General features: G+C 41.2%; 1 protein-coding gene across 3 annotated transcripts in view; it reads right to left on the reverse strand.

Moving 5' to 3' along the window:
- Positions 1–16,911, reverse strand: part of TNNI3K (TNNI3 interacting kinase) — a 176,206-nt gene that overhangs the window by 131,145 nt on the left and 28,150 nt on the right. For all 3 annotated transcript variants that reach the window (XM_048862616.2, XM_075131732.1, XM_075131731.1), the window contains 2 exons: positions 7,466–7,564; positions 5,401–5,539 (listed from right to left, as the gene is read on the reverse strand). In XM_048862616.2, coding sequence (XP_048718573.1) covers positions 5,401–5,539; positions 7,466–7,564 — 238 coding nt within the window. The remainder of the gene's footprint in view (positions 1–5,400; positions 5,540–7,465; positions 7,565–16,911) is intronic.

The following is a 16,911-nucleotide window of genomic DNA, read 5'->3' on the forward strand; positions in this document are numbered from 1 at the left end:
TGGCCAGTCATTAAACTGTTTTTCAAAGCTTCTCTGATGCGTACCGCGCCCTCCTGTGCTCTTCTAACCGCCCTGGTGTCTGGCTGCGCGTAACCAGCAGCCAGGCGATTTGCCTCAACCTCCCACCCCGCCATAAACGTCTCCCCCTTACTCTCACAGATATTGTGGAGCACACAGCAAGCAGTAATAACAGTGGGAATATTGGTTTCGCTGAGGTCTAAGCGAGTCAGTAAACTGCGCCAGCGCGCCTTTAAACGTCCAAATGCACATTCTACCACCATTCTGCACTTGCTCAGCCTGTAGTTGAACAGCTCCTGACCACTGTCCAGGCTGCCTGTGTATGGCTTCATGAGCCATGGCATTAAGGGGTAGGCTGGGTCCCCAAGGATACATATAGGCATTTCAACATCCCCAACAGTTATTTTCTGGTCTGGGAATAAAGTCCCTTCCTGCAGCTTTTGAAACAGACCAGAGTTCCTGAAGATGCGAGCATCATGCACCTTTCCCGGCCATCCCACGTTGATGTTGGTGAAACGTCCCTTGTGATCCACCAGAGCTTGCAGCACTATCGAAAAGTACCCCTTGCGGTTTATGTACTCGGCGGCTTGGTGCTCCGGTGCCAAGATAGGGATATGGGTTCCGTCTATGGCCCCACCACAGTTAGGGAATCCCATTGCAGCAAAGCCATCCACTATGACCTGCACATTTCCCAGGGTCACTACCCTTGATATCAGCAGATCTTTGATTGCGTGGGCTACTTGCATCACAGCAGCCCCCACAGTAGATTTGCCCACTCCAAATTGATTCCCAACTGACCGGTAGCTGTCTGGCGTTGCAAGCTTCCACAGGGCTATCGCCACTCGCTTCTCAACTGTGAGGGCTGCTCTCATCTTGGTATTCATGCGCTTCAGGGCAGGGGAAAGCAAGTCACAAAGTTCCATGAAAGTGCCCTTACGCATGCGAAAGTTTCGTAGCCACTGGGAATCATCCCAGACCTGCAACACTATGCGGTCCCACCAGTCTGTGCTTGTTTCCCGAGCCCAGAATCGGCGTTCCACAGCATGAACCTGCCCCATTAGCACCATGATGCATGCATTGTCAGGGCCCATGCTTTCAGAGAAATCTGTGTCCATGTCCTGATCACTCACGGGACCGCGCTGACGTCGCCTCCTTGCCCGGTATCGCGTTGCCATGTTCTGGTGCTGCATATACTGCTGAATAATGCGTGTGGTGGTTAATGTGCTCCTAATTGCCAAAGTGAGCTGAGCGGGCTCCATGCTTGCCGTGGTATGGCGTCCGCACAGAAAAAAGGCGCGGAACGATTGTCTGCCGTTGCTCTGATGGAGGGAGGGGCGACTGACGACACGGCTTACAGGGTTGGCTTCAGAGAGCTAAAATCAACAAAGGGGGTGCCTGTACATCAAGGAGTATTTCAGGCAGGACTGCACGGAGGGTTCCAATAAGAAATGGTGCACCTAAGTTATCGTTGTTATTGGAACAAGGAGGTTAGCCTGGCCTCTGATTGATACATGGCTAGATTTACCTCGCTGCACCTTCTCTGTGAGTGACTGCAGTGTGACCTAGAGGAATGAGTCCCCTAGACAGGGGAGGAGGCAAATGAGTACAAAACAAATCTGGTCTGTTTCTTGTTTTGACCCACTCCATCTATCTTTTACATCTTTGGCTGGCAGCAGACGGTGCAGAAGGACTGCATGCCATCCACATCTCATGGCTGCTCGGCAGAAGATGGTACAGTACGACTGCTAGCCATCCCCATCTCTTGCCTGCCTGGCAGAAGATGGTGCAATACGACTGCTAGCAATCCTCATCTCTTGCCTGCCTGGCAGAAGATGGTACAGTACGACTGCTAGCAGTCCGTATCGCCTGCCCGCTCACCATAAGACGGTTCAATAGGACTGACTGCAGGACTAAAGAGAATGACCTGGTCAAGTCACTCCAAATTTAGTCCCTGCGCCCATGTCTGCCCAGGCGCTCCCAGCCGACGCGGCCAGGAGCACCTCGGACACGATGAGGACGACTACCAGTCGTATTGCACCGTCTGCTGCCAGAAGGCAAGGGGTTGCTGCTACTGTGCAGCAAAGCCGTACCGCATCTGCCAGCACCCAGGAGACATAGGGTGACGGTTACCTGAGCGGGCTCCATGCTTGCTGTGGTATGGTGTCTGCACAGGTAACTCAGGAAAAAAGGCGCGAAATGATTGTCTGCCCTTGCTTTCACGGAGGGAGGGTGGGAACGGGGGCCTGACGACACGTACCCAGAACCACCCGCGAGAATGTTTTAGCCCCATCAGGCATTGGGATCTCAACCCAGAATTCCAATGGGCAGCGGAGACTGCGGGAACTGTGGGATAGCTACCCACAATGCAACGCTCCGGAAGTCGACGCTTGCCTCGGTACTGTGGAAGCGCTCCGCCGAGTTAATGCACTTAATGCACTTAGAGCATTTTCTGTGGGGACACACACACTCGAATTTATAAAACCGATTTCTAAAAAACCGACTTCTATAAATTCGACCTTATTCCGTAGTGTAGACATACCCATAGAGAGAGACCCCAATTCAGGACAACATTTTTATTCAGAACAGCACTGAATCATGTGCTTAACTCTAAGCATGTGCTCATAATCCACTGAAGTTTATGGAAGTTATGCATATGCTTAAGTGCTGTCATGAATAGGGATGGATTTCAGCACATGCTCAAGTGCTTTCCTGAATTTAGGATTTAGAATTTAGGCCATTTACTGCAGGCTTGAGAATGCAGTACTCACATATACAAAACTTCCACAGTGACCACCTCTTACTGAAATTAACTGAAAGATTCCCATTGACTTCAATGGGCATTGGATCAGGAACTGACTAAGGATTACGAGACTGGGAATTTTATATGATTTTCAAATATGGATAGATGGAATCCTTTTTATGCTTTGTCTGCTGTGCTTCATTGTGTTAATTAATGACTAGCTATGAATATTGATTGGCAGAAGACATTGAATGGGGTTCTAGATTGTGAGATTGAACTTGAATAATTTTGATAACTTTGTTCTTACTATAATATGTAGGATTCTTGTAGCAAATGCCAATTGCCCCGTCCCCTCCCATTTTGCTTTTAATTAGCTCTCTCGAGATCACATGGAGAGTGTCTCCCTGGCCAAAATCCTGACTCAACAGAAATCAATGGAAGTTTTCCCACTGACTCTATGGGGCCAGGAATTTATGCAATGTATTTGGGATATAAGTGTGTTAATGGTAGTAATATTAAAGTCAATAGCTTTATTAAAAATAACTACTTTTTTCGGACCATATGCTGTCACTTTTCCAAGCTCTTTTTTTTGTCCTATATCTAAAGATGAGAAATATCCCTTTCAATCACTTGAATATAGGGCTGTGTCCAATTTGTCTACAAGAACATCTGAACTAATACATTTCACATACATTTTTTAGCTAGTTAATTACAAGTTTTAGTATTTATAATAGTTTTCAAGGTGGCTACAGATATTTGTGTGTGTATCTATCACATGAGTATCACAAAGACAGATATGTAGTAGAGGCATCCTCAAGATAAATTGCAGAGTTGTGATGAATTGCAAAAGTATCCAATATATTGTAGTTATCACGTACCTTTGACTGTCTCACCCACACTCTGCTCACCACTTAAACAGTCTGACTTCCTCTGTCATCCCAAATCTCTGAGCAGCTTCAAAGAGTCACCATTTAATAAGACAAAAATCAGCCTACCAGAAAAAAGCTCATGTCTCTCTCTCCCTCCCAAAATTATACAGACCTCATGTCCAGAAGAGGCAGTAGTCGGTCCTGCACAGATACCAGGATTAAGACCCAACATCTCATGATTCTGCAGAGCTAGACATGGGAGCTTTATGCTCCTGGCAAGAGCAGAGTCCCCTTTAAAGAGACACAGCACTTGCTTCTAGCAGCGGAAGGTCCCAGGATGGCGAGGATGCCACAACAATTTTGTGTGTAGATAAGCTAGCTTAGGTTATTTTAGAAGAGGTTTTACAAATGTATTATTTATGGTACTCCTCTCCTCACAGGCCCTTTACTAACAGACTCATGGGACAAGCCTCTCCTTTCCTCCCACTTGACACTAAGCTCAGGAAATGAGGGAGGTGGGAGTGGGGTAGCAAAGATGTCATTAAGCCACTTTTGTGTCTGCTGAGTTTTCAGCTTTAGGGCTGTTCTAATTTATGCTTAGCTGCAACAGCCCCCTAGCAGGTGTTCCACAATGGAGAACAGTTGGAACACAGCAGCACTCTGCCCATGCAATCCCTCCCACCCCAAGTATGTCCCACCCCAAGAAAGGTTTGGAGTGGGATTGATAAAGACTCATTTTCCTGTCTCTGCACTGTACAGGGAACCTCCTTACCCAGGGAGTTTTACCGGGAGCCTTTTCTGGTAAGTTTTGTGCCCTTTATATTATTGAAGCTATATAAAGGAACTGAAAGAGAACAGCAAATCTAGTCCATGGTAACTAAAGCACATGGTTTTACAACTAGTGGGATGAAAGAAACCCTGACATACATTTCCACAACACAATTTTTTTCTTTTGCTTAATCTATGGCATATACAGAATGTATAATGGTGTAGAATTGTGTAGCAGTTTTATTGGCATTAGCTTGGTATGATCTGTAACACTCACTCAGAATGTTCAGTTTGGGAATAATGCAAATATTTATGCCAACAAACCTTCACACCATTCCACCCGATCATGTATTAAACACACACAGACACACAAACTTAAATTACACGTGAAAATTTTATAATGAATAATGTATTACAAACATTCCATTTCTTTTTCTGTTCACAAATTGTGCGTGAACAGATTATGGTTTCCTCATTATTACTTGAAAATATTTACCACATAATTTCTACTTAATATCCTTCATCTGTAGCTCGTTCACTAACAGTTTATTGTGGGTATTTGATATTCAAAATCTGAGTTGTTTAGATTGGACACATATATCACATGGTTTCTTTCTTCTTCTTCGGTCGGACCAGCATAACTCTTAGAAACAAATTTCCACCGTGAGTACTTTTGACTATGATTTCAAATTTGTTTCCCCCTAATATTCTCCAGCATTCACTTGCAACTCACTATTTCTATGAGCACTTTTGCCAATAAACTAATTCTCTAGCTTATTCATGAGAAGCCAACACAAAGGGGGCAGAAACATAGACAAAGCATATTTAGAATGTAAATAAATATTCCCAGAATTTTTTTTTGCACTTTTCACCAACTTCATTACACAAACACACATACACACACAGTATCAGAAAGCAAAATCCAAGGTTGGTGCAAAGTATGTGTCAGTACTTGACACTATATACAAAATATAATTTTAATGTGCTTTTAAAATCTTCCCTTACCATCTGCCTTGCTGCCCTCTTCCATCAAGAGTTTTGCAATATTAAGAAACCCTTTGGCAGAAGCTAAGTGGAGGGGTCTGTCTCCAACTTCCCCGCTCACATTCACATCAGCACCAAACTTCAGCAAGAGGCGGTTAACCTAAATATTTCATCAATGTAAATTAGAACATCAAGCGAAAACAAACATTTCAATGAAACCAGAACATAAGAATGGCCATACTGCATAAGACCAAAGGTCCATCTAGCCCAGTATCCTGTCTTGAGACAGTGGCCAATGCCAGGTGCCCCAGAGGGAAAGAACAGGTAATCATCAGGTGATTCATTCCCTGTCGCCCATTCCCAGCTTCTGGCAAACAAAGGCTGAGGACACCATCCCTGCCCATCCTGGCTAATAGCCATTGATGGACGTATCCTTCAGGAATTTATCTAGTTCTTTTTTGAACCCTGTTATAGTCTTGGCCTTCACAACATCCTCTGGCAAGCAGTTCCACAACTTGACTGTGCATTGTGTGAAGAAATACTTCCTTTTATTTGTTTTAAACCTGCTACTCATTAATTTCATTTGGTAATCCTTAGTTCTTGTGTTAAAGTTTACTCTGTATTGGATTTCATAACATCTTGAGTGAGAAAGCTTTATTTTTTTAAATTAAAACTGGGTTATGTAGGTATATATAATTTATTTTCATGAAACTCATTATAAATTCCATTTGTAAGTTATATATCTAAAATATTACATTGTTCACTAGCAAATGTCAGTTCATTTTAAAAAATGATATGGATAGCAAGGGGTTGGGAAAAAGACACACTTATTTGTGACCTAGTCACTGACCTAGTCAGCATAATAAAGTAAATGTCCTTAACATCCATAAGTTAGCTATGTCGAGCTGTAGCTTCCTTCAGAAAGTAGAGTCCCTTATCACAAAAGCACCATATGCATTTTAGCATAATTTCATGAGACTGTGACTATTTGTTCAAAAGTGGTTCACGGGAAATAAGCAAACTAATCTCTCAGCCCAACATGTAAAGAGTTTCTTAATGTTATTGGATGATGAGGCGAATATATAAAAAAAGGAGGGTGCAGGAATGCATGCTTTGTGCACATCTGTTATTGAACCATAGAAGTATAGAGTTTTCAATCATCTGTTCTCTTGGAGTCTGTCCTTTCAAAGGCATTTTCCTGGGAATGACTCTCCAACGCACTCTAAGTAAACTTCAGTGAAATGAAAAATATACTCTACCTAGAGGTCATGCTTTGAAACTCTGAAAATATCCCAGCATATGCATGTTTCCACGAAAAGAAAGACACAGGGACTGACTCACATAAGCCAACACAGACACAAGGCTACTTCTGAACCCAAGGATCTCCTACAGTGCAAATGAGTATATTGCCCACTAAGCCACAGACACTTCTATATTAGCAAAGAAAAATGGGATTAGGAGGGTCTGATGATAATTTAGGGCCAAGTCTTCAGTGCTTTTTTAAAATTTCACTGCTGGTGAGAATAAGACAAGCAAGATTTGGCCCGTTCCATCCACAACACACTGGGTGAAATCCTGGCTTCATTGGATCCACTAGGAGTTTTCCCATTAACTTTCATGGGGCCTGGATTTCACCCATTAAAACAAAGGTGCACCAATCCTTTTGTTATTGAGTACCATGGGTCATGTAGAGGTATTTAAACTGATACACCTAATGGATACATGGCAGCTTCAAGGTTCAGCATTGTATGAATTGTATCTCTGGATGAGAAGCCCTGTTATAGGTTAGGAAAACTCTCTCTCATGAATAGCATCTAATTTCAAGAACTCTTTTGCGGGGTAGTAAATTTGGCTGGTGATCCTAGCAGTGGGTAGTTAAAACATGAATAGCCACATTCCTATGAACTTTCAAACACATGAAAATGTCGGATATAGTTAAAGGCATAACTTAAGGATGTGAAATCTGTGCAGCCTCTCTTTAGTAGGACCCTTCCAAATATAAAGACAGGTTGGCTGACAGTAAACCTGCATGAGGCTTGTTGTGAGTGCACTCTTTCATCTTTGTCAGATTCTGCCCATTAATTACCTGTTCATGGCCATAGTATGCGGCAATGTGTAATGGGGTGAAAAACACTGCATCTTGAACATTGACATAAGCTCCATGCTGCAAAAGTATATCCACAGCCTAGAAGAAAAAGAAATAAAAGATTCCAATTAGAAGCTCTGTATGTGGTCACCTTCTAATAAAATTCTCTAACATTATGCCAAGAAAGAACAAACACCAACTTATAAAGGCGGAGAAGTCCATACAGCATATAAAAGTGATTAACTTACAGTACTATAACTGAACACTGAATGTCACTGATGCCTTATAAATAAACCTGAAAATGTATTTGCCAATAAAAAGCCTGATTTGTGAAGGGAGAGGCCCAGAAATGACTGACTCAGAAAGCTCAGAATAGCCTTTAATTTTCTTTGAGGCTTCATGAACAAACACCAATAAACATATCACAGTTCTTAAAAGAAAATAAAAGACCCCTTTAAATTTAAATGCATGCAGGTAAATTCACAAGTATAATTCACTCAATGTGTAAAGACTTCAGTGTACTTTAGAAGATAATAACCCTTAGACTTCAATAAATAACCAAAGTGGTTTCTTTCAAATTTTCACTCTCTTAGTCATTCTGAAGGCCAACGGTTTGGTCGAGCAGCTATTAATTTTGAAGCATTGGCCTTCTGAATAACTGTCAAAATGGAAATTTGAATTAAACCATTTTGGATTATTTATTGAAGCCTAAGCACTGTTATTTTTCTGAAGCCCAAGGGAGTCTTTATACCCACTCAGGGTCTTGTGCTACAGATCATTTGCATAATTCTACACACAGTTTTATGGAATGCTATTGCTTTTTCTTATAGCCTGCATGTGAGTCTCATGATTGTGAAAAGTGCTGGAGTGAGAACCCTAGAAATTATCCACAGCATGGAGAGCAGCAGGGTAAAAACATTCCAGCTCAACCTATTCATGTGCCTCAATGGTGACATAAAGGGACCACCTCTAGTGAAAGGATGAGTGGATAGTGTAGATTCCACTGCTATTCACTCCTTCTCTCTGCTGACACTGCCAGTGATGGTCCCAATTAGTGCCAGACATGATGAATCATTTGTGATGTGGGCGCCTGTCAACTAGTAACTGGACTGAGACCATCAATTCATTTCACACAGGCTACAAAGAGGCCGGTCATTTGAATCCGTCACTCACAAGTACTGACGGAACAAGTAAGACCTGTTACTAAGCAACATTAGTGTTCAGGGATTATTTCTTTAGACTATTTAAATTGAAAAATATTTTGTTGATATGCTTCACTGAGTGAATTTTCTGTGCAAAGCCCTTTCCATACCATACTTAATTCATTTTCCCTTATGTTTAATTATTTCACACTATCATTGGCTGTAAGCCTCCCTAAGACTAGTGTTTTAGGGACTACTCCTGCCACATACAGAGCCTCCTCAAATCCCATTGACTTCAATAGGTTCTGAAGGCATTTATCACCTTCTAAAAATGTCCCAAACACTGGAAGGCCCACTTGAGCAGAAGAGAACCTGAATCTGCAGGTCTGAGAACAGGATGCATGGAAGGGTATTGTTAGGATATAGATATTCAGGCCTGTCTGTAAAGGCCTATACTCTAAGAATTTAGGTGTATTCTTATCACTTAGCTAGTTATAGAGGTATAAAAGAAAGAATCAAAATCAGTGTCTGTCTGTGTCAGGGATTTCTCTTACTGTGACAGTCTGAGGCCCTGTTTTTAGGCTAAGGCCTTTGGCTAAGCAACAGAGGCAGCCATAAACTGGGAAGGACTGGTCACATCCTCACATTCCAACCTAGTCACATTGAAATAAGGTGCTATTGGGCTGTTAGGAATACAATCCTGTCCTGATAATGCCTATGCCTCCAGAGAAAGGGAAGTGCCTAGAAGATGTAAAAGGAAACTTAGTTTGATAGCATCCTGTCTGGCAAGAACTCACTTATCAATAGCTGGGATGTGAAATCCTCATTTCTTTGTTGTTCTATCACTGTAGTCCCCATTTCCCCATTGTTTGTCTGTATAATCTCTGTCTGGTTCTGTGATTGTTCCTGTCTGCTGTATAATTAATTTTGCTGGGTGTAAACTAATTAAGGTGGTGGGATATAATTGGTTAAATAATCATGTTACAATATGTTAAGATTGGTTAGTTAAATTTCAGTAAAATGATTGGTTAAGGTATAGCTAAACAGAACTCAAGTTTTACTATATAGTCTGCAGTCAATCAGGAAGTGGATGGGTGGGTGGCTGAGTGGGAAATGGGAATGGGGAAATTGGAATCATGTTTAGCTAAGGGCAGGAATGGGAACAGGGACACAGGTAAGGCTCTGTGGTGTCAGAGCTGCAAAGGGGGACACAAAGGAAGGAAACTGGAATCATGCTTGCTGGAAGTTCACCCCCAAAAACATCGAATTGTTTGCACCTTTGGACTTCAGGTATTGTTGCTCTCTGTTCATGCAAGAAGGACCAGGGAAGTACGTGGGTGAAGGAATAAGCCCCCTAACATCTTGGTGCCGTGACTTGAATACATCGCATCGGATAGGTGAGTGGCAGCCTGTAAGTCCCCCTCCCCAATGGTCTGCGCAGCTGCTTGGAGGGGGTATCGCGAACTCTTGTGATGGTAGTTGTGGGTTCTGGCAAGCCAGGGTAAAGGATTTTTTGGATAAATGGATAAGGAAGAACCAGGGCCCATACCATGTGCAGAGGTCAACCTGGGATGAGATTAAAAAGGAAATGGAGGAAGTGTTAGGGGACCCAGAGGGATGGGGGGTGGCTGAGGAACCCACCCTCCTCGGAAAATGGGTCGTGGAAGAAGGTCCCTGCCCATGGGGACTGAATGCCTTCCAGGGAAAGGAGGCACTTCAGTCTGCTTGTGAGAGGTTTGAAGTAAGGGCAGCATTATGGGAAGCTGCCAGTAATCTTTCAAGTTTGGTGCTGCTTCAGCAAGGGCTGCTGAAGGGTTGTAAATTAATTAGGGGTAGTTAAAGAGGATTTGGCACAACAGGGTTTAAAGTCAAAAGCAGAGTTAACAGACTACCTTTAGAGACTGGAGCTGGGACTTGGTCCTGGGGTAGTGGAGAGAAAGAAGAGGAATGGAAAAAAAAAGTTTCAAAGTGCAAAATAGCAGGGTTTGCAGGAGCGGGTAACAACCCCCACTCTTCTCCCACAGCCAGAAGAGAACCTTGGGATAAGGGTTCCCAACTGTTTCAACTCAGGGAGCCTACCCTTGGCTCAAGCTAACTATGTACTTTTCTTCTTTTCCTTCTTCTTTTTCTCAGTTTACTTAATTTGCTGCTGGTAGCCTATACTTTAAACTGACCTGACAGGCTTAATTGGTTTCTTTCCACCTCTTCCCCTGCCTTTGCACACTTCTGTTTTTCTGAAGTTTTAATGGAGGGTACTTTGGATACTTATGTGAGATGTTTTGGGTTTTTTTGGACAAAGTATGAGGGAGGTCTGCTGTATTCCATTGGAATTTTTGGAGTAAAAGATCCATGGGCATCCATGGAGACAAATGTTTTACTGCCTCTTTGAACAGACTCAGGGTAAAGACAGCACAGGTTAAGGCAGCTGTGTGGCAATAATTGTACTTGGTGGCTAAGTTGTTACAGACAAATTGCACTACCTTAAAGAACTAAATGTAGGAGTAAGTGATTTAAAGAAGTGAGGGAAAAATTACAAATAGCTTTTGCAAAAATTGATAATACAGAGTTTGAAGGAAAGTAAACATTTGGGAGTTGTGGAAATGGTAAAAGGTAACTGTTGTGAAGATGTTAAAACAGTAACAGTTGTGGTGTTACAAGAAGGAAGTTTTTGTTTAATGATAAAACCCAGTTATATAAATGTAACTGTATGTGCAACTCTGTGCAGTGACATTGGATGGAAGCTTGGTCATTAAATTATCCAAGGGGGTCAGGTCGAGTGGCTACTACCACCACTATGCTTCTGACCCAGAAGCCTTTACAGCTATTCTGAAGGAAAATGGGCCCTTTTCCCACAGAAATGGTCTATAAGGGACTGCTGCAGGCAGCAGGTGGAGAGAGAATCTGATCAAAATTGTTTGACTATTGGGTAATGTAATCAAAATCACTAAAGGAATGTAAGGGGTTTCTATTGGAACTTAACTTGGCTGCCCCTGGTTGTGTCTAGTTGTACAAGATGGGAGTGTAATCAGGTACAGTTGTGTAAAAAAGAGTAATCACAGTGCAAGGGATGTTCGGCAAAAGAGAATTTTGTGTGTGTGCACAGGAAAAAGAAAAGGAAAAGGGGAGAAATGATGGGAACACTGAGCCTTGGGGTGGCTCTGGGGGATCAGATTGCTGCTTTGGTGGGTGCGCATGAAAACTCTGTGGGCATGGGGGAGGCAGTTACACTTTGTGTAAAATTAATATGGCTAATATAATGTTATGGAGGTCAAACTATATGGAAGGAATTTGCATTTTCCCAGGACATGTGCAGTGTGTATTGGAGAAGGGGTAAAAGAAATGCAAATAAAATATGGTTCTTCATTAAAATCCTATTAGGGCTCCAAAAGGAGCCACAATAGGTTGTGCTTTCTTTTTCAGATCTCTGTGTTTTGGAGCAGGAGATGAAAGTGGAAAGTAATCAGAACTCTACTGGAAGTGAAATATTTCCCTTTTAAGACAGTCTCTGAGCTGCTACTAGCTTTGGATCCAAAAGCAAGCTAGTAAGCCTCTATGTAACTGCAAATTATCAAGCTGATGGGCACAAAGGAGCTGCAAATAATGAATACATCTGGTCAGCAAACAAGTTACTAGAAGACTCAGATTATGGCCCTCCAGGAAAGGGAGGTGAAAAAACAAGTCAAGCCTGAAAATAAGGGGAACAGGTTAACCTTAAGGTGTGTATGTGTGTACAGTGCTAAAATCTGAAGCTGTGTCTCAGCTATTACCTGAGAATAAACTTAATGCTTGGTACAGCAGAGAAACTATTGCAAACTTGGTCTGTTGTACAAGAAGGGAAACTGAGGTACACCTCCTCATGAATTTCATAAATGACCAGTGAGTGGGGTAATTCACTAGCCTGACTATAGAACAAAATAAGGACAGCCTGGAGATAATTCTTCTGTTTTTCCTGCAATTAGCAAGGAAATTTGTAAAAGAAAGTGGTATTATTATTTATTATTAAGCAATAATCTGTCCCCACTAGGGGGTGGTGGAAATTGTTTCTTTTGTTTTTCAGACTCTCTACAAGCAAGCTGGTGCCAGCGGAAGAATAACCCACAATACCAAGGATCTATGTTTTGTGTTGTTTGTCTGTGGTGTTTGTCTTGTTGCTAGCATTGTTGTGTTTTAATTAACAGAAAACCTCATGACATGGGTGAGGGATGGCTTCAAAAGGTTGACCCTGGCGGGGAGATGTGTATGGGAATGCAAAATGCTCAACTAGGAGGCCAGCACCTGTGTAATAGATACCAGTTTCATCATCTATCACCATGGGGGAATTGTAAAGCACCATGAAATCTCTGGATTAAAAGCACTACACAAGTGTTAGCTAAATCATCATTACTGACAAAAAAAAATTATACAAGAATCGCATTCCTACGAGATTTTGCCTGGTATTAGAACCAAATCAGAAGTTAGGTCCTTTCTGGTTTTAAATTTGAACCAGAAGGAAAATCGTAAGAGCGGAGATTTGCATCCTTACAACCCAATATTCAAAGGGAGTTAGATCTGAGATTTCAGTTTTGATCCTATGATGCATATGGCAATTTCCTGCAATATTGTTGGAGATTTTACTGTATTAAGGTTATGGATCATTGTGGGCTTGGGATTATACATAATTCTAGGGGGAAAAGTAACCGCAGCTTCTCCAGGAATTAAGAACAGTGGGGATTTGGGAGTGCATAGGTAAATTCACTTGCGTTGTAACACCTCCAGAGAAGTACCACCTGGAGAGGCTTGCAAATACTAGTTCAGACTAGATTCTCCAGAGACCAACAAAGAAAAAACTTCTGGATAAATAACCTCAATTTAGACTGACTCATGTCCTTCTTTCTGATCAAGAAAACGGACAGGACCTTCTGTTCAAGGGAGGACCCAATTCTTCCTGGAATAGGATGGAAGGACTTTGGCCTACTGAGGTCACCCATCATTGCCCTGAACTGCAATGGATCCATCTCTAGCTTAAAAATGTCTGCAGTGTCTCACAATTTTTCTTAACTAATTGAAAATACTTAGTGCAATCAGCAATCTTCAGCAGCTTATTTTCCGCTTTCTCCACAAAAGCTTTAGTTTATTAAATAATACTGACCCTTGTGGTGCCCCACTATTAACTTGCTTTCCACTCTGAAGAGTAATCGTTCAGTACAATTCTATTTCTATTTCTTCTTGCTTAACCAGTTTTTAATTCACAACATGACTTTTCCCTTTACACTCTTGTTATTTACCTTAATAGTCTTTTATGAAAGGCATTATCCAAAGCTTTTTGAAAATTAAAGTAAATTATGTCCACTTCAAACAGAGACTGTTAATTAAAGTAACTTTGAGGGTTAGAGAGAGTCAACAAATGGAACATAAGATAGACTACATAAAGATTTTGTCTCTTGGAGAAGGGCAGGAGATAAGAATTCTTCTAACAAAATTAAATCAATGGATATTGACTTTCTAGTAGGTAAAATTAAAATGAGAGACAACTTCAACAATTAAGCCATATGCATCAGCATTAGCCTATGTATATCCCTGTGTTAACACATCTAAAGTATCTGCAATGCTTTTCAGAGCTTCTTTATTAATTAAGCCATTAAAACCTAAAGAAGAGGAGCATCAAGCACTGGCCTAATTCTTTCCAATTTAGCAGGTATAGATATAATCAGTCATGTCCTGTAAAGATCCTTTGCACAAAACTGGCAAGTCTCTTAACTCTTTGCTGGTCTGTAAGAATTGTACAATTAACCTTGATCAGAATGAAGCAGTAAATGCTTAAAGAAGCTTCCAAATGGTTGTGAAACACTAATTACAATTAAAGGAGTTGTCTAACTAAGGAAGAAGTCTACTGAAATGTTTCAACGTATTCTTTTTTGATAGACTTGGGGACAGAAGACAGAACTGAGACACACTATCTGTATGTTCTCCTAGCCTCATTGGAATAGATAAGATAAACACAGTTGGGTCACAGATAAAATCAGTAATGAAAAATGCAGGTACTGATTTCCTGAAATATACCATTCGTACCACAAGAATAGTTTCTCCGTCCAAAGCAGGTAGCTAAGGAACTGAGGTGTTTTGTTTTCTTATCTGAATATATTATACATAGAATGGTTTAAGTGACTTTGTGATACATTATGGGAAGACAATTGTCTTGCCCTCATCATTTAATTAATAACACTATATTTTTGAAACATCTCAATTGCTTTAACCTGTTGGTTTAAATACATTACATTGCAAGAGTCAATTTGCTTCAAAAGGCAGACTCTTGGATTGAGTAGATGGGTTGGGGGCTCAGTCAAGTTAGTTGAAACTCCCATATCACCTGTGTAGACACAATTTAACACCTTTTCAGTTGTGTTAGCTGGTTGTGTTGTAGCCAAGGTAGAAGCTCCCTTAACACCCATGCAGACATTGGGGGTAACATTTTCAAAAATGCCTAAGTGACTTACGAGCCCAAGTCTCATTTTCAAAAGAGACACAACGACTTCAAATTCTAGGGGTAGGTCAACACTTAAAAGGCTGCAGCAGTGCAGCTGTAGGCAATTTTGAGAAAACTAGGCTTCCAGCTAGAGTACCACACAACCAGCTCGCACAGCTTTGAAGATGTTAAACTGTCTGCAGGGGTGTTAAGGGGGCTTTCCAATCATGTTAAACTCGTTCAACTGAGCTAACTCAGTTGAAAAAACACTCTTCCCCCCCCAAATAGACAGACCCTTCATCAGTGTACCACCTTAAAAACTGATCACATTATTTCTTGTAGCTGATGTTTGATCAACTCTGAAGAAAGCAAGAGAAGTCCAAGTAAAAGCGGTTTGCTTATGTGAAACTGTAAGGGAGATGCAAGGCACCCACACCATTGGACAGGATCTGGCTACTTTATGATTTCATCTTTGTGCTATTTTGGACACTACAGAACTGGAAATGCATAGTTTCCATCTTGTTTTGCAGCTAACATGCTTTCATAATTAGGTTCAAGAGTGTAATGATTAGGAACAGGTGAACTGGTTCTGCAGAAAAGAAGGGTCTTAATCTAAATCATAACTGAACTCTTTTAAAAATAAGAACTGATGGAAACTCTCCATCTCCTAGTCTGTGACAGGCCTCCTTTAATCAAATCCATCTGGGGGAACAATTTCTGCTAAAATGGCTACTGTATCAAGTTTCATTAATTCCGGTATCTCTCCTCCCACTCCTCAGGGTTTGGACAAAGGCAAATTCTGGAGAAGATCTGGGCCTGATTCACCATTGCCTACAATTTCTGTAGTCATCTATATCTATGCTAAGTGCGGGTAGCCCCACTATCCTGATTTCGTAGCATTTTACATTGACTTTGCACCAGCATAAATGACTACAAAAAAGCTTCGGACAAATTGCAGGGCTGTGAAGATTCAGTCTCCTTGAATTCATGAGATTAGATTTTTCTAGCCAGCCAGACTGTAACAGATAAATACAATAAAACTTCAGACTAGACCTCTCCATTCATGACGTATGAAAGGAAGGGGGTATACTGGATGTCAGGTGGAGGAAACTGGAGATGCTTGAGATTGGAAGTCAGGAGAAAAATAGAGTTAGGAAGGGAAAAATATGTAACTGTAGAAGTTAGAAGCATTAGTGTGGAATGGTGAGAAAGATAAAGGAAAATGAGGACTTTGAAATATTCAGATAAGTTTCAAATAAATACGTAAACTTTCCAAGGTTTCTCAAGTTGTTTGAGGTTCACCCAAAACTAGTAATAAAGCTCATTCAAGTGAAAGCTAGAGATGAAAAATATTCCATTGTAAAATAGGATTTACATGTGAAAATCTATATTTTATTCTTTGAAAGTTGTCCTTATAAGACAAACTCCTTGTTTACCAACAAGTCATTGTTGCAAGAAAACAAATGCATTCACTCTTTAGAGTGTCAGGGGTACCTGTGGCAAAATGAAATAACATTCCTCTATCCCAACTGGAATCTCAGCTCAGTTCACAAACCTCTCCATCTGCAAATGCCAATGTTAATTTATAAAATGAAATCGGCAACAATATTAGTGTTTCAGTGTGGAAATATTGGATAGCACATCAGAGCATATTAAAAATGTATTATTAATTCAGCAGTGACCTCTCTGGGCTGGAAACATTTAAAGTTTTTAAAACACCAGGCTTAGGAACCGTTTTTTTAAACTCATCTGGGTACCTAATTTGGTTTCCAGCATCTCTTATTTTTCTCTAATTTTGTACACTTCTCACTGAGGACTCCAGGTCCAGGGATCATGCTCTGAAAACATCCACTAAACGATAA

Source organism: Caretta caretta, chromosome 8 (genome assembly GCF_965140235.1).
Source record: "Caretta caretta isolate rCarCar2 chromosome 8, rCarCar1.hap1, whole genome shotgun sequence".
NCBI classification, from domain to species: domain Eukaryota; kingdom Metazoa; phylum Chordata; order Testudines; family Cheloniidae; genus Caretta; species Caretta caretta.